The sequence below is a fragment of the Phyllopteryx taeniolatus genome, chromosome 20 (assembly GCF_024500385.1).
Source record: "Phyllopteryx taeniolatus isolate TA_2022b chromosome 20, UOR_Ptae_1.2, whole genome shotgun sequence".
NCBI classification, from domain to species: Eukaryota; Metazoa; Chordata; class Actinopteri; order Syngnathiformes; family Syngnathidae; genus Phyllopteryx; species Phyllopteryx taeniolatus.
The window spans coordinates 16,483,399-16,500,951 of record NC_084521.1 but is presented as its reverse complement, the minus strand read 5'-3'; the positions used below and the strand labels follow the sequence as shown (position 1 = coordinate 16,500,951).

The 17,553-nt window shown below is 50.8% G+C and overlaps 3 protein-coding genes across 12 annotated transcripts in view; 2 read left to right on the top strand and 1 right to left on the bottom strand.

The window, feature by feature from the left end:
- The first annotated feature begins 47 nt into the window (after nucleotides 1-47).
- LOC133469891 (probable cationic amino acid transporter) lies at nucleotides 48-6,364 on the top strand. Its single transcript, XM_061757471.1, has 10 exons — nucleotides 48-1,093; nucleotides 1,215-1,314; nucleotides 2,268-2,597; nucleotides 2,802-3,038; nucleotides 3,118-3,335; nucleotides 3,494-3,640; nucleotides 3,791-3,999; nucleotides 4,068-4,285; nucleotides 4,950-5,360; nucleotides 5,461-6,364. The coding sequence occupies exons 3-10, from the start codon at nucleotides 2,339-2,341 to the stop codon at nucleotides 5,721-5,723; spliced, it is 1,962 nt and encodes a 653-aa protein (XP_061613455.1). The 5' UTR covers nucleotides 48-1,093; nucleotides 1,215-1,314; nucleotides 2,268-2,338; the 3' UTR covers nucleotides 5,724-6,364.
- riok3 (RIO kinase 3 (yeast)) lies at nucleotides 6,358-12,704 on the bottom strand. Of its 6 annotated transcripts, XM_061757474.1 has the most exons (13): nucleotides 12,412-12,699; nucleotides 11,733-11,851; nucleotides 11,021-11,163; nucleotides 10,735-10,842; nucleotides 10,541-10,650; nucleotides 10,182-10,325; nucleotides 9,567-9,694; nucleotides 9,300-9,482; nucleotides 8,136-8,295; nucleotides 7,975-8,055; nucleotides 7,434-7,523; nucleotides 7,246-7,359; nucleotides 6,358-6,753 (listed from the first exon to the last, which is right to left on the bottom strand). In XM_061757474.1, the coding sequence occupies exons 1-13, from the start codon at nucleotides 12,445-12,447 to the stop codon at nucleotides 6,619-6,621; spliced, it is 1,551 nt and encodes a 516-aa protein (XP_061613458.1). In that variant the 5' UTR covers nucleotides 12,448-12,699; the 3' UTR covers nucleotides 6,358-6,618. The 6 variants fall into 6 exon arrangements, 5 of the variants coding, with proteins under 5 accessions (XP_061613458.1, XP_061613456.1, XP_061613459.1 ...); XM_061757472.1 differs by having other exon boundaries at nucleotides 10,541-10,842; nucleotides 12,412-12,700; XM_061757475.1 differs by lacking the exon at nucleotides 11,733-11,851 and having other exon boundaries at nucleotides 10,735-11,163; nucleotides 12,412-12,701.
- LOC133469893 (clavesin-1-like) overlaps nucleotides 12,139-17,553 on the top strand; it is a 6,970-nt gene continuing 1,555 nt past the window's right edge. The window contains exons 1-7 of one of the 5 annotated variants that reach the window (XM_061757479.1): nucleotides 12,139-12,370; nucleotides 13,352-13,423; nucleotides 14,018-14,210; nucleotides 14,272-14,618; nucleotides 15,221-15,395; nucleotides 16,134-16,244; nucleotides 16,548-16,771. In XM_061757479.1, the coding sequence (XP_061613463.1) occupies nucleotides 14,130-14,210; nucleotides 14,272-14,618; nucleotides 15,221-15,395; nucleotides 16,134-16,244; nucleotides 16,548-16,771 (938 nt within the window). In that variant the 5' untranslated portion in view covers nucleotides 12,139-12,370; nucleotides 13,352-13,423; nucleotides 14,018-14,129. The other 4 variants (XM_061757481.1, XM_061757480.1, XM_061757482.1 and 1 more) reach the window with 4 other exon arrangements.

Here is a 17,553-nt window from a genome sequence, read left to right as displayed (position 1 = left end):
TGAATAACAACCCTCCGTTGTGTGTCCGGTAAACACTGCAATAATAAACGCATCCTGTCGATACAATCAATTTTAAGCATATTAATATGTACTATTTAGTTTTTATTTGTATGACAATCAAATGAATAAAAATGAAACCGTTTGAAGTACATTCAGCCCTGGGGGTTTTCGGCGACAGGTAGAAAAAACACAAAAAACGGCACCAATGAATGCAAAAGTATCAATCTGTACTCATCTCGTACTAGTGAATTATCCGCTTACACAAGCGCCAAATGTAATGCTTGTTTTCGTATTTGTTCGTACTTTGTTGTTCTCGAGTGTTTGTGTGTGAATGTTGCTGCTGCGACTTGAATTTCCTTAACCCTAAGTGATTGTTTTCCGGCAGTGCACTCAACCGCCACTAGATGGAGACAATCACCAAGCTCGGCGGTGGTCCCCTGTTTTGACCACCACAGTCAGTGTGAGCGTTTAAGTTGAATTCTTTGAAACAGGGCAGCACATCGGAGGAGTGCTCGGAAGACGTGAGGTTGTGGGTTGTGGGTTGGAATCCGGCCTCACGCGCGACCCTCATGAGGATAAGAGCTATTTATGGAACATGGCAAAGGTCAACTTCAAATGACATGTTGCTTCCCAACAGCGAGTAACTCATAAGCAGTCCCAAGGAAGTACAGAGGAGAAATAGTGAATCATCTCACTCGCAGTTTTTGTGTTTCTAAGAAAAGACATTTTGACATCTTTGAACAGACGGTCGTTATTTTGGATGATGATTATTTACAGCGCGAAAAAGAGAAAAGCGTGTGTGTCGTCTTGACGGCCTGCTGTTTTCTGCTGCGGGAATGTTTCAGCAGCTCCACAGGAAACTTCCAAAGATGGGGGGATGCGTTTTCAATTGTGCCTTTAAAAGTGTTCCAAGATACACTTGGGCTTGCTGATGACGTCATCGCCCCAACTTGGGGCAGCGGTGTTGATTTGAAGCATTCAAAGTTGTCGGTCGGAGTGAGAAGAAATATGTGCTGTCGCGTGGCGATGCCGCTCGTCGGACTCTTTGTGTGCGATCACCAGCTTTCGGGTGTTGTCGTCATGACAACATCAGGTGAGGCATTTTATCTTCCGAAGTTTTTCACGGGTCACATTTGAGATGGTGTGACTCGCTGTTGTTGTTTTCCTCCTTTTGTGACGTGCAAGTTGATCGGCGCGCTCCATCAATATTTCAGGGAGGCGTCTCGCTCGGCCGGCTGAGGCGAACACACGATGCTTCTTGACCTCTTTCCACTCATCCATTCATCCTGCCATCCTTCCACCACGCATCAACAGGTAAAAACCGCTACGCTCGCCCTGTCTGCCTTTTTTCCAATTATTAGCCGGGACTTTTATTTTATTGCTGCAATTTGTGACTGTTTGTGCTGCTGTGTAGCTTGACGGATGAATAGACAGACAGAGTGCATATCAAAAGTCCACACACCCGTGTCCAAATGTGGGTTTTTGTGACGGAGAGGAAAAAAACCGAGATAAAGATAAATGGCTTCCAAACTTTTCCCACTACATCTTGCTTTGGGTCTGCTTTTCTTCAGCTGGAACTGGGGCCCTTCATCAAGGTGGAGGGAATTACAAACAGTTCCAAAAAGCACTCAGTAAAATGACAGGAAAAGCCTACTAGAACACTGGAACATTGCTTGGGGTTAACCGGAGTTACTTTAAACGGTGAGAAGTGTTTGCTGGCTCCCATTTAACGTGCTTGAATGTGATTGGTTAATTCTGAACACAGTCACGTCCCTGGTTACAAGAGGGTGTGTACACTTGTGCAACCACATTATTTTCAATTCAATTGTACAGGTCACATCAATGGTGGTAAAAGATTTGTAATGATTTATCTTGGACTCATTTTTCAAAAACCAGGCATTTGAACAGGGGTGTGTAGACTTTAGATAGCTGCATCAGACTTGTAAATACACATTTTTTTTCACCATTTGAGGCTTCTTCTTCTCTTCTTTTTATTTGTCTTAATTTTCTTGTATTTTTATAGAACTGTTGATTTTTGAGTAAATGACAAAGCATAAAATACAAAGTTCAATTTCTTTATGTTCTTATTTGTGTTTTTCTTCTTTTGTCTTGATCGGCCCTTTTTGCCCAAAATACAAGTCACGATTCTGGTTATTATTATTATTATTATTATTATTATTATACCGCTTTTGAACGTGAAGTCCAGGAGTTGACGGAGTACCTGCGCTTTCACCGAATGAATTATTGTGTACTTTTTTTGTCCCAAGGATGGCGTCGTCGAGGAAGTGAGCCCCCTTGCCCCCCCTTGCCCCCACTTGCCCCGCGAGCACAGCTGGCCATGTCGTCCTGGGCGGACGCCTGGCGCCGCACGCGCTGGCGGCTTCTGCGCACCAAGCCCGTGGGGGCCATGGCGCACGGGGGCGGGGACCCGTCGGAGCTGGCCAAGGTGCTGACCGCCCTGGACCTGGTGTCGCTGGGAGTGGGCAGCTGCGCGGGCACCGGCATGTACGTGGTCGCCGGGCTGGTCGCCAAGTCCGTGGCCGGGCCGGGCGTCGTCCTGTCCTTCGTCGTCGCCGCCGCCGCGTCCGTTTTGTCCGGTGAGTCGAGGTGTAGTACCGCGTTGTGCCACCGCCTAGCGGAGGCCACTTGGTGCACTTCTTTGACTTTGGTGAAAACGGGTTCGGCCCACTCGGCGATGTCACTGCTAAGTTTGAGTTGGAGTTACACGAATACAGTGGATGGAAAACTTTTTTTGGAGTGCAATTCAACCGTTGTGACTTTGCTCGGCCTCTGATCGGCAGGCGTGTGCTACGCGGAGCTCGGCGTGCGCGTGCCCAAGACGACGGGCTCGGCGTACACGTACAGCTACGTGACGGTCGGAGAGTCGGTGGCCTTCCTGATCGGCTGGAACCTGATCCTGGAGTACCTGATCGGCACGGCCGCGGGGGCGTCGGCCCTCGGCGCCGCGTTCGACTCGCTGGCCGACCGCGGCGTCTCCCGCTACGCGATGGCGCACCTGGGCGCGCTCAGAGGACTCGGTCAGCGCGCGCTACTCCTTCGCACATACGGGACGTTCCCTGCGCGTGAGTGACGTGTGTGTGTGTGTGTCGGCGGCAGGCAAAGGCGAGGAGACGTTTCCCGACCCGCTGGCCATGTTCATCGCGCTGCTGGTCACGCTGATCGTGGCGCTGGGCGCGCGCAACTCGGTGGGTCTCAACAACGTCCTGAACGGGATCAACGCGCTGGTCTGGGTCTTCGTCGTCACGGCCGGACTGTTCTTCCTGTCTGCCGAGAACTGGGAGGGCGGAGAGTTTCTGCCCTACGGCTGGTCGGGGGTGAGTCGTCGGCCGCCGGGTCCGGGGAGTCGGGAACGGCGAACGCTCGGCAATCGTTCGCCGTTCCCGACTCCCTCGTCGCCGCAAAGCGATTTTCGGGACGCTCTCGGTGTCAAAATCCCCTTGTAGCCACGAGCCGCTTGCGGGTGTGCGTTCAGGTGATGCGGGGCGCGGCCACCTGCTTCTACGCCTTCATCGGCTTTGACATCATCGCCACCGCGGGAGAAGAGGCCCACGACCCCAACGGCGCCATTCCCCGCGCCATCACCGCCTCGCTGCTCACGTGTCTCTGCGCTTACGTGTCGGTCAGTAACGCGGCCGCCGAAAGCAAAACCCGAGAAGAACGCAAACGAGTTTCTGTTTTCAAATGTAGCGAGTACGAGAAAAAGAAATACTCGAGTAAAGGACAGAAACCCGGAAAGCGGACCTGACCGCGCTCCCCCTTCGTGTCGCAGGTGAGCGTGATCCTGACCCTGATGGTCCCGTACGACCGCATCGATGGCTCGGCGCCGCTCGTGGAAATGTTCGCGGCGCGCGGCTTCCTGTGGGGGAAGTACGTCGCGGCGGCGGGATCCGTCGCCGGCCTCGGCGCCTCGCTGCTGGGCTCGCTGTTCCCCATGCCGCGCATCATCTACGCCATGGCTGCCGACGGGCTGCTCTTCAGGTCGCCGCCGCACAAATGGCACACGCGACACGCGACGACGAACACAACACAGCAATGCTCTCGCGCAGGTCGCTGTCTCACGTGTCGCCGCGGACGCGCACGCCGGCGGCGGCGTGCGTGCTTTCGGGGACTTTGGCGTCGCTCGTGGCGCTGCTGGTGAGTCTGCGCGACCTGATCGAGATGATGTCCATCGGCACGCTGCTGGCGTACACGCTGGTTAGCGTGTGCGTGCTGCTGCTGCGCTACCAGCCCGACGGCGAGCCGGAAGACGGCCCGGAGCTTGACGGTACCTTCTCATGGCGAGACACCGTAGCTTGGCGCTCGTCGTCACACAAACAAACACTTCACGTGCTCCTTTTGTTTTTTCACAGTTCGGATAGTAAACCTCGCCATTCGCGGGCGTTAGGCAACCCCGCTACAAATAGCAAACAAATTCCCGAAAAAACGATTTGTAATTGCGTATATATGCCACAGGGTGGCGCAAAAGCACTTGAAACGGAGAGGCTCGTATAGCGTCAAGGCCACGCCTCCAGCATGTACGCAGTTGTGAAGCCGCGTTACATAGACGACGGGATTCAGTGGTTAACAGGGTTAGGGATTCGATGTAAGGTTAGGGTTGCAAAACGGAGTTAGCGTTTGAAATTAGGGTTTCAAGGTAGGGTTTTAACAGGCTTAGGGTTTTAAAGCAGGGTTCAAAGAATTTCGGTGTATTAGCAAAATTTGAGCCATCCATCTTCCTTTTGCGTTTCAGTCGGCCCAAAGTGGGCAACATAGCGTCACGTCGCAAGGTACAAACCGTCAAATGTTGTTTTTGGGAAGAGCTGAAAATGTGGGAATTTCGAAAACTCGAGTCGGACGCGAGCGGCTCATCTGGAAGTGATTTTGCTTTTTATCCGACTCAACAGAAATTGTCTTGAATCGCCGCACGCTTGAACTCCATTTGTGTTCAGTTTCCTCCAGCGACCACGACGGCGAATCCTGCGAGTCACGGCCGCAAAGGCTTCCGGACGTTCCGGCGGCGGCGGCGCGGCCCACGGCGTCGAGCGGGCGCACGGTGACACGCTGCACGCTGGCCTTCTTCGCGCTGTCCTTCCTGCTGTGGACCGCCGTCATCTTCGGCGCCGAGCGGGGCGCCGGGACGGGCGCCGCCGCCGTCTGGGGCCTGACGGCGGCGCTGACGGCCGCCGCCATGGCCGCGCTCTTGCTCGCCGTGGCGCGGCAGCCGCAGAGCGGGCGGCGCCTGGACTACGCGGCGCCCTGCGTGCCCTTTGTTCCCGCGGCGGCCATCTTGGTCAACAGCTACCTGATGCTCAAGTTGTCGGCGCTCACGTGGGCGCGCTTCTCCGTCTGGTGCGCCGTCGGTCAGTCCGCAAACACGAACGCGCGAACCTCGACGAGTTGGACGGTTCTCGGCTTCTGTTTTTCTCCACCAAACGTGTTTTTTTGTTTTCCTGTCATCAGGCCTGCTGATCTACGTCTTCTACGGCGTGTGGCACAGCTCCCTGGAGGTGAACGCTCGCCAGGAGGAAGCCCACGCCAGCTCCTACCGACGCTTCGACGACCCCTACGACGACCCCCGAGAGCGGGACGACCGACTCTACCGGCCGCCGGCCCCCCCGGAAAGCGACTTCCGCTACCAGAACGACGCGTACGACGCGGGGCCGAGCGAGGACGACGGCGGACATTTCGGGTACCAGAGTGGAGGAGGAGGAGGAGGAGGATGAAGGCTGCGCCGATATGCCGAACAGTCCCGCCTTCGACAACTAGAAGGAAAAGAACTGTCGCGATGGCAGCAAACATCAGCTGTCCGACACCCAAGGGTTCGGGTGCACACACACACAAACAGCTTCGGCCACAGCTCGTCGGTTAATATTATTCGTGTGCTAATATTGAGGCTAGCTGGCTAACAGCATTTTAGTCTTCAGCTTGTTTTTAAGTGTTTCTTGTTGAGTTTGAAAACATTTGTTTGAGTGTTAAATGTTTTTTGAAAAGTCCAAAAAGGTTTTCTGTAAGAACACAGTAACATGCGTAAGTAAAGTATAGCACTTCACTTTTTCCAAAATGGCTTCAGTTCATATTTTGTCTCAAAATTCTACACTTCCCCCCTCCCCCAACTGACAATGTGAACAAAGTTTATTTTTACAAAATGTTTTTTTTTTTTGTCCATACATGATGATGATGTGTTGCTATAGACAACTTTAAACAAGGTCTCAAAACAATAATTGATTTGACGTGCGGAAAGGAAAAGATGAGCGGCTGGTTCATCGATGAATTGTTGGACCTCCGATCATCACGTAACGCAAGCGACGTAAACGCCGACGTTCAAATTTGGGTTGAAAACAAATCAAAGGACGCATGTTTCAGTTGTGTGTTCATCTTTTATTTTCATTTAAAAGGACAAACGAAGTCGTCACGTCTGTCAGTCTTCTTCATCATCATCATCATCACAAAGTACACACAAGGTACACACCGCCCCCCCACCTCCAAGCGTGACGAAAACAAGACGAGCGTCAAATGTGGCCGCCGTGGGAGCGAGGGGCGGGCGGGGCCGTTCGGAGGCCGCGGCGTCGAACGAGCCGGAGAGACAAAGCGAGGGCGAGCGAACGGGCCGACGGCGGGCTAGTCGTCGGCGTCCGCCTCTAACGGAGGGTCCGCCCCCTCCTCATCTTCCTCTTCCTCCTCCGACACCACGGCGAACGTTTTCTTTCCTCGCCGCTGTACGTGGTCCTCGTTGCGCTTCTCCAACGCCACGATCTGAAAAACACAAAAGTACTCATCAAACTCATTGGAGGTGAGCTGCAACACAGGGTTGGGAAACCTCAATTTGAAACCTTCACACTGTTTTGACCCCCCCCCCCCCCCCCCAAAAAAAATACAAATAAATAAATCGCAGGGTTCGGTCCCTCAATCGTGTCTGTTGGCAAATCGTAATTAAAAACAAAAAAACATTTCTGTACTTTTCTGCAAGTTGTTCCTTTTCTTCCTAACCCTTCCAGGAAGAAAAGGAAGTCGCTCGCTGTTGTTGAAGAGCAAGCTGGCGTTTGCTTTGAAGCTATCAAACTAGCGTCTTACCGCAGCTTTTCCAATTACGACAACTGACGAACAAAAAAATGCACTCATAATAATCAATAAATAACGGAACAATGACACCTGACTTTTGGATGTGCTTTTTCACATGACATTGGCCATTTTAGTTGGAGGCCATATTGGCCAGCCCTCGCTCGCTCGCGTGCGTGCGTGCGTTACCTCGGCAAAAAACTCCGCCTCGTTTTCTGCACCAATGGGAATGTTGAGTCCCGACACGGCGTTGAAAAGCTCGAAGATGCCCAACGCCTCGCTCACTCCTCGCTTCTGGAAGAACTACACACACACAAACTTGTGTGCGCGTCACACAAAGATAATAGTGTTTGCGTGCGTGCGTGCGTGCTTGTTACCGTGGAAACGTTCCTGCAGTCTCGGAAGAGGAACTCCAGGCCGTGGGGGTGAGTCGGCTCCACCGACTGACTGACGTCGATCAACCACACCTGCGACGCACACACACAGGAAGCAGCGAGATGATCTGTAATCATGCAATCGTGCGATGAAAGAGAACAAGAAAGGAAAAAAGGGAGGGAAAGAGAAAGACTTTCAACTTTTAGAAAAACTAAAATAAAAAATCCCAAAAAGAGAGACATTGCTAAAAAAAATAGCCAGGAAAGACAAATAGAAAAACATGGACTGACAGGAAAATAGTACAAAGAAGAAAAAGAAAAGACAGACACATGAGGAAAGGGAAACAGGAAAAAGAAAAAAGAAGACAAAGAGCAAAGGGAGCAAAAGAATGAAAAAATTAATTAAAAAATGAAAAACAAGGAGAAAAAGTGAAAGAAAAAATAGAAAAAGAAGACGACAGAAAGACAGGAGAAAAGGACATAAAGTAGACAAGTAGGAAAAGTAAAAAAAAAACAAAAAAACGTAGCGTGTGTGTGTCGTTACCTTTCCTTGATGCCACAACATGTTGTACTCGCTGAGGTCAGCGTGGACCAAATGACACTCGGCGTACAGCGTCTGCATCAACTACACGCGCACATCGACATCAGCGCGCGTCCTCGCGTGAGCGTGTGCCCGCGCGGGCGCGTGCGTGCGTGCGTACGTACGTGCAAGACCTGGTAGAAGGCGTTCTTCATGTCGTCGCAGCTCAGCACGACGTCCTTGAGTTTGGGCGCGGGGACGTGGTCTCGCCCGATGAACGACATGACCAGGATGTGCTTCCGCAGCAGGACCACGTCCGGGCACGCGATCGCCGCCGCCTTCATCCTAAAAGCGCACGCACACGCGCACGACATATTACGTCCATTTTACACACAACTTTTTATTTGTCGCGTGCTGATGTGCACTGCTTGCACTAACAACATGGCCGTGAAAGTCACCGTTGCCAAGTCTGCAATTTGCAGTTTACCAAATTTAGGGACTTTCCGACCCCGCTAGTGAGTATTTTTCAACAAAGTAGCAACAGACGACGCCAGCGGCTCCATTTTTGTATCGTTTTGTTTTTTGTAAGCGCTTAAAGTATCTTAGAAAAACAACAAAGGAGCCCGCCGGAGTCAAAAGGTCGCGCACGCAAAACAAGCAAGTATATTTGCACCACCTGAGTTGGAATTTCAATTTCTAATGGCGATTTTATTTTAAAGACAAAACAATGTCTCTTCCTGTGTCCGTGTCACATGACCAGTGGAGCGGCACTCCATTGGCCGGACGTCACATTGATTCAAAAAGGTGATGCGGAGGTCGTGACCTCCTATGGAAGTTTTCTGCCCTCCGCGTTTCAATTCAACTCATTTTTGACATGTTGGATTTTTTTACATGTCCAGTTTTGGAAAAAAAAGGAATATTTTGATGGCAACAAAATTCAAACGTTGGGCAACATTTCTGAATTATAAATCTATTACAATTAGAAATGACATTATTTTGAGAGGCCCAACGAATCGATTATCCGATAAATCAACTATTTTGATAATTGATCGTTCGACATCCAATTGTCCAAATACTCGACATTTCAGGCTCGCCACAGTCAATATTGTTCCATTTCCGCCTGACCGCTTATCTTTGATCATCCTCCGCTTTTACTTTGGCAGATTTTCTGACGGATGTCCCAAACCAAAGCAGCAACCGAATCAATTTGTGTTAAATAATGACATTTGAAACAATGTTCTGTTTTTGAAGGATTTTTGTACGCAATTCGTCGGTTATTGTAATAAATAACGTGCAATATAACGGTTGGCTATTTGACACGATGCCGATGCCGCGCGCCGGCGAGCGACCTGCTGAGGTTGTGCATCTCCTTCTCGGCCCACAAGCGGATGATCTTGCGCGGGTTGAGTTTGGCGAAGCGGTCGATGAAGCGGTAGTCGTCCTTGATGTAGCGGTCTCGGTTCCTGAACTCGTTCAGGGTGGTCTTGAACACCTTCAGGACCACCTCGTCCGGGACGGGCCGCTCGTCCAGGCTGCGCGCGAACACACGCACGCACGCGTTGAGCACATACATGACACGACACGCGCGAGCGAGCGAGCGAGCGAAGGTGTCCGACCTTCCTCCGTTGGCGTGGAAGACCACCGACTCTTTTCCGGTGCTGATGCATCCGTTGATGCTGTCCAGCACGCCGGCGTTGACCATCTTGTACATCAGAAGACGAGTGCGGGGGTCCACCGCTTGCTCCTGACGGGGAAAAAACAGACCGAGGAAGAGGAGCGGCCAGTCAGGCGCACATCCGGACAAAGTGCATTTTGGGTATGTGGGAGGGGCCAACAAAAGCAATAGTGAGAAAGGGCTCCTGATGGCAAAACCATCGTTTACATTCCGATACATAATCGCGGCGATCACCGTTGACTTTGCGAATTGCGTCATCTTTCTCAGCATCTTTATCGCACACGCTCTCATCCGTCTCGTCTCTCCCTTCATCATCGGCGTGAGAAGCAGCGATTCCTCGCCTAATCTTTCTCTTCTCCTCTCAAAGCGACGCAATGCCGCCATCTACGGGGATGTGTTTGTCATCGCGGCGAAGCAGAAGCCGAAATGGCCCGGACAAGCTCCCGTCGGCTCAATACGTCGGAATCCGGTTGACGAGTGGAGACATCAACGGCAGACTAAAGTCTCTTCTTTGTGTTTATTTCGAAAGGAATTGGGAGGCACTTGTGTAACTCACGGCGGTGGAGTGTTCCTTCTTTTCGTGCAGCCGGGCGCTTCGCCGCTGCTCGCTGGCGCAGTGCTGCTTGAGAGAGTTGAAGACCTGATTGGACAGCTTCAGGTCCATGCCCAGACCGTCGCCCACGTGCACCTCAGGAGCAAACTCAACACACACGACAATAACAATAAACACACACACACACACACTCAGCCAGAGAGCAGCATGTAAGCGCTCTTTGAACAAATACAAACGGCAACAACTTTCTGTGCGCGCGCAGTGTGTAGAGTTTTGTTTTGTCCGTTTGTCCGTCAGCTGCTTATGTCTGTAAACTGTTGCCCGCCCGCCCGCCCGCCCCCCCACGATGAAAAGTGCCATACGTTGTCCATGCGCGCCGTGTTCTTCCTGCCACATGTGACGGCGTCATGCTTGGTTGTGATGTTTTTGCCTTTCCCAGCAAAACCTCTTCTGGGCGCGGTCTGAGCCTTGGCTGGAGGGGAACAAAACAAAAAAAGTGCAGATTGCGAGCGCGCAGTACGCCGCAGAGGTACTCGCGCCGTTGCGGTGGCGTTACCCGCCCTGTAGGGGTCGTGCCTGGTGTCCTGCCAGTCCACCTCGTCCTCGGAGCCGTCGCTGTCCTCGTAAGGGTGAACCTTGCGGTAGTTCTCGAAGGAGATGGACACTACACAAACAGTCCAACACACACTTTGGTCCGCTTTTATGATTTGTGTTCGATGAGGCCGAATATGGACTCGCAACTGAATTGGCGCGCACGGCGAGCAATAAAGTCGCCTTAATCCGAACGCGACTATGAATACGAAGCGCGTTTGTTCGTCGCTCGCGGCGGCCGCTGCCGCTACCTTTGCTGTCTCCGTTGAACTTCTTCTCCTCTCGCCGCAGCTGATCATCGAACTCTCGGTCAAACTGCATCTGAAGCATCTGCGCCAGCATCAAGTCGCTGGTCGTGTCCGCCGCGTCGCCGCTCGACGACACGGACGACGGGCTGAACGATGACATTATTGTTATTAGCGGCATCCGACGTCAGGATGAAAACAGGACATTGGAAGAAGGCAGCGGTGGCGGCTGACAGCGTAGGACGCTCCTCGCCACGTTTGACGTGTATGACATCGCGATCACCTTATTAGCCAACCGAGTTCAAACTCGGGCTTAACTCCATGGAATTCTTTGAGGCCGATTCTGATATTTGGCAGAAAAGCTTTCTGAAAACCAATTAATCGGCAGGTTCATCGAAAATTGGATTTGCCATCAATCATTTTGGTCCCTTAACGCTCGCAACAACAAAGATTTACTTTGGCCTTTACTGTTTGTTCCGCTAACTTTAAACACGCAAATATGAGATTTGACGGCTGGTTGTATCTTTAGATGGAGGCCATAAATGTCTGCAGGACATAAGCAACATTATGAATGACGTTCCTGGCAAAATATGATTTTGGCCCCATTTAATAATATTCTTATTACTACGAATAACGCGGACAAGCCGGGTTTTGATCTCGATGATGCCATTTGTGTTATGCTGACTGTTTAGCGTTTCGTGCACGGCGGCCGACTCACTGCGCGAGGCCGCCGCAGCCGCGATCGTCTTCGTGCAGCTGCCTGGCCAGCTGCTCGCTCATCACGTCCGCCAGCGAGCACGCCGACACCGCCGCCGCCGCCGTCACGCCCCACGGGCTCTGAAGGGAACACGCCACCGCGCAGTCATACTTTGACTTTGAAAGGACAACTCTTGGAACAATCGCACTCAACTTCATTACATTGAAATGGCGCTAACATGGATGCTTTTAGAATGTGGCAAGACTGTTTAAACTCCACACAGGAAGGCCGACGTTGAGAATTGTGAGCCCGGCGTGCTAACCACTAGGACACCGTGCTAACAGCTTTTGTCATACAAATCAATAATTGACAGGGTTGTGCGTTCATCTCCAGTCACAAACAAGTTCGGGGGGTTCGGCCTTAGCCCCGCCCTTCAGTGACGTATGCTAACGTCGTGAAAAACAATATTGTATAAACAATGACGAACACGTCCATTGCCACACTTTAAGCTAGACATACTCTCTTCAACACAAACATTAACTTATTTAAAGTGGAGCGGTGACGTCAACGACGGAGGCCATATTGGCTCTCGTTTTATAAACTGTTCAAATTGTTTTCTTTTAAGCTTCCAGGCTTCAAACGTCTTGTTAGACAAAAATGTAAGTTTAAAACTACAAATTCCAAAGTGGGGCAGTCTTACCTTGGGCGTGTGAGCAGTGACTCCACTTGGATCCATTTTTGGATTTGATGCGAGATTGGACCGGAAGGCGGCTAACGAAGCGAAGTGGCTAATCGCCAAGCTAAGTGGGCCGACGAAAAGTGGAACTAAAAAGACGACAAACGACTGGAGCGGCACGTGACAAGCAAAGTCAAATGTTGGAACTGCGCCGGCGACACTTAAAAGACGATTTAGACGAGCTTACACGGACGAAATGTGTCGCAAATGGGCAAGTGAGGCGAACGTGTTCGGCGTAAGACAAGAAGCTCGGACCAACCGGAAGTGCATCACCGTCCGCTCACACACCTACACAATAAAATGCAGTACGATGACGTCATAGCCCAGTTTGATTTACTTTTATAAAATAAAATAAAAAACAATAGAGTATATCACCGCGTGTGTAAAAGTATCAATTATCATAAATTCGCGTACAGCTGTATATGAGCCCCCCGTTAAACAGGACTTTCTAAATATATTTAAACCATTTAGAGGGCCAAACCAAAGACAAAAGATAGACCTAGTGATATCTAATAATATATAATGATGTATAGTTAATGAAGTATAAAAGCATCGGGGTCCTTATTGGTGTGAGATTTGAGTGAACATTAGCATTTCCCGTTGGCGGCATAGACCTTTATTGTGAAAGTGTTGGCCGGAAGTGTTATGTAGCGAAAGCAGAAAAAAGAGGAGGCCAAATGGGAGAATCCCGACGCTGAACATCTTCGCCGCACATTTTCCCCTCATCGAGCGTTCAAATGTCAGCGGGGACGCAAAAAGACGACGTTTGATTTTTCTAGTTTTCGTTTTTGTCTTCTTGAATTTTTTGGGGTGTATTTATTTATATATATATATATATATAGCTTTTCATATTTGCTCTTTTGTCCTTGTTGTTGTTTTGTGTGATGGCCGACGGCGTCCTCAGCATCAGGACCAGCTCGGGAGGGCCGGAACCGCTCGGACGAGCGACACTCCAGCCGCACACCTAACCGCATCAGTAATATTTGCCTTCGTTATTATTAGGAAAATGATTAGCATGATTGCAGGACATCATTGACGTTTATTGCACACATATTTCCCATCCATCCATCCATCCATTTTCTCTAACGCTTATCTGGAGCACAGTTGACTCCGAGCTGTGGAAAACACTTGGAGCATTTATTCCATATCCTACTAGTGCACTGAATTGTCCATACTAGTATGCTCTTTGTCCTCACTTGTGAGATCATTCAGTGCACTAGCCAAATGACTGTTTAATCCACCATCTCTGCGCATTAGAAGGGCAACTAGGACAAAGTAGATGAAGGTGCACTAGAAGAATGACAAGGGCGCACTAGTAGAACAACCAGGTTACTAGTGAGGCAAATCTCTACAGTAGTTGATGCAATCTAACGTTTGCGGCTTTAAGCGAAGCGGGCAAAATGAAAGGCGGGAGCGGCCATTGTGGAAACGGGCCCGCGTAATGCCAAGCCCCGATATGGATCGGCGACCAGTCAAGCGTTTGTCCACGTGCGCTGAGACCAGATGGCGACCATTCCATTGTTTGCCCATATGCGCCCCAAACCCGTTTGTCCGTTGCTCTCTTTTCCAGCGAAACCGCCTTGACCTTTGCTGACCTTTGACCTTCCCATCACCCGGCGCCCAAACGCTCGGCGCCATGACGTGAGCGGTGGCGCTGTCGCCGACTTCAAATCGCTAACGGGATGTCGCAGCCGGCGGCCGCCGAGAAGGCCCGGGCGGAGCTCAACGAAAACCCCGACACGCTGCACCGCGACATCCAGCGGGTACGGCGACCCGCCGCGCGTTCGTCCGCGCGAGGTTGACGGCGCCGCGTCTGTCCGGCAGGTGCGAGACATGATCGTGACGCGACCGGACGTGGGCTTCCTGCGAACGGACGACGACTTCGTCCTGCGCTTCCTGCGGGCGCGCAAGTTCGACCCGGTGGAAACCTTCCGCCTGCTGGCGCAGTACTTCCACTTTCGCCAGCAGAACCTGCACATGTTCCACAGCTTTAAGGTGCGGACACGCACGCCGATCGCGCGGGCGCTCGTTAACAGGACGCGTGTGCGCCAGGTGGACGAGCCGGGCATCAAGCGGGCGTTGACGGACGGCTTCCCGGGCGTTCTGGAGACTCCGGACCAACACGGTCGCAAGATCCTCATCCTGTTCGCCTCCAACTGGGATCAGAACAGGTCCGCGCGCCGTCGTCACGGCGACCCGCACACTTGCACACCTCGGAAATATTTCCTGGAAATCAAAAACAATGTAACGTAATCTTATTTTTAGTTTCAAAATGTTATGAATTTAAATATTTGATGTCCCCATTTGGATTGTTTTCAAACCTTTCGAAATGGATTTCATCAAATAATGAGTTTAACCATTTGAATGAAGTAAAAACAATGACATTCGAAATACAAATGTATTACTAGGTTCCATAAAAATCTTCGGTAATCCACTCGATCAAGTTACTGTGTAATTATGTGTGAAATCAAATCAAAATGGTCAATAATTTGTGAATAAAAGACTGATTTATTATTAAAAGAAAGAGTTTTAACCTTTCAAAACAAGATCATTCTCATCGATTTGAACTGAGAATGAATGATTATTTGATCATGAATAATCTTAAAATATACAAACGTACATATTTGACATTCACAGCGCAGTCCATTTCCCATGAAATGGATTATGAATCATAAGACCCAGCAACGCGTTGTACACTGAATGCTTTGACTGTACTAGTGCGGTACTAGCGCACGGACGGTCGCTGACGCATGTGGACTCGGCGTGCGTGCAGGAACTCGTTCACGGACATCCTGCGGGCCATCTTGCTGTCGCTGGAGGTTCTGATCGAGAAGCCCGAGCTGCAGATCAACGGCTTCGTGCTCATCGTCGACTGGAGCGACTTCTCCTTCAAGCAGGCCTCCAAGCTCACGCCCAACGTCCTCAAGCTGGCCATCGAGGGCCTGCAGGTCGCACGCCCCGTTCAAAGCGTCACGCGCGTGACTTTGACTCCGTCTCGGTGCCGGTGAACTAGGTCGAAGTGAGGAGACGAGCTTCGTTCGGACAAAAGTAGTGCTTCGGTGCCACCGCGGGACATCTCGGAGCCGAGAAAATAGGATGAAACGAGTCGAGGAACTTCAGATAAAAGTAAAGGTGGTCCTCGGCCACCACCTTGTGGCATCTCGGTGCCAACTGAACTGAGGAACTTTAGTGAGACAAAAGTAGTCCCGCGGTGCCGAGCGATCGATTTGAGGAGCTTCCCTCGGACAAAAGTAGTCTTTCGTCGTCACGTTATGGCATTTTGGTGCCGGTCAACTATGTGGAAGTGAGTTGAGGAGCTTTGGTTAGACCGGTGATTTCCAACCTTTACGGAGCCAAGGCCCATATTTGACAAATGGAAAATCTCACGGCGGATACGGTCAGGACTTTCTTGCTAGTCCCTGCCTTCTAGTAGAAGAGCATTTCTTTTGGTGTGTCTGTCGCTATGCCTGTGAAGAAAGACACAAAATCAAACATTACCCACGGCGCACTGGCGGGGGAAATCGCCGGCTTAGACAACAGTCGTCCTTAGCCCCCATCTTGATGCTGAGGAAGTGAGTTGAGGCGCTTCATTTCGACAAAATGAAGTCTTAGTAATGAGTCATCTCGCTGCCCAAGAACTAAGTTGAAGTGAGTGGACCGAGCGTTTGTTTTTGTTTCCCCCTCAGGACAGCTTCCCAGCGCGCTTCGGCGGCATCCACTTCGTCAACCAGCCGTGGTACATCCGCGCCATGTTCACCATCATCAAGCCCTTCCTCAAGGACAAGACCAGGAAGCGGGTGAGTGCGCGAGCTCCTCCTCCTCCCCGCCCGCCCGCCCGCAGACATCACACCTCTCATCCGTCATTAATGTCAACGACATTCTCTTTCCACTTTGCACTCAATGTCCAAATATTCTTGTAGCGTCGTTAGGCTTGGAGAATTAAGACTTGAAACATAGCAACATGCAACATCTTCATCTTGTCTGGATCAGTTCCCCCCGCATGCCGCAGTTGTGTTTTTGTTCGTACCCGTCGTATCGATCGCGTCAATATGATATTTGATCGACGTGCCTATCGTAACGCATCGGTCCGTCGGCCGCAGATCTTTCTGCACGGCAACAACCTGAACTCGCTCCACCAGCTCATCCGGCCCGACTGTCTGCCGTCCGAGTTCGGCGGCACGCTGCCGCCGTACGACACGGGCACGTGGGCGCGCACCCTGCTGGGCCCCGACTACACGGACGAGACCGAGTACACCCTCACTTACGACGCGCTGCGCGTCCAACAGAACGGCGGCGGCGGCGGCGGCCAGGAGCTCATGAAAAGGTCGGGCCTTCAACTCAAACTCTGATTTTTCATTTCCGATTTGAATCCAAGAGAAGAAAGAAACGAGAACGACTTTTTGCCAAACAAGTTTTGGCTTGTCGTGCGCGTTCAAAATCCCTCCTCCTGACAAACAAACCCAAATTCATCCATAAAAAGCAATGAAGCCTTATTGCTTTTTTTTTTTTAGCTGAATCTCGAAATGATATTGGAGTTGATTGACTTTGCGGTGAAGAGCGCAAATGTGCGAGCAATTAACGCCCCCCCCCAAAAAACATCGGTACAGTGAACACTCGCATATTTGCAAACTGGCGCTTTGTTTCGGGAACCCGACCTCCAGGATTCCATCAACTTGTGCTCAGGCCAAAGCGAGAAAAGTATCACTTGGCTGCCATCTTGTCAACGGACTATGTTGAAGTGAGTTGAGGAGCTTCATTCAGACAAAAGTAGTGAAGGAACTATGTTGAAGTTGAAGAGAAAAACCTCCTCCCCTCACTTCCACGTAGTCCAGAGCCGCCCAATGTTACGGAACGTCCGTATTTTGTTACGCCGACTCATTACGGCCGTAACACCGATTGTTCTGGAAATCGGTTGAGAAAAAAATCCAGCGTCCGACATGACCGGAAATATTCAAATATGGCTTCAAATATCGAAAACGATTACCATTCGAGTCATAATTATGTTGTGCAATTAAACAGCATGCAGAATTCCTTTACATATTCCGATGACATAATATACTTCAATAACTGTTCTTGACAAAACGTTGCAAATATGGAAATTGGGAC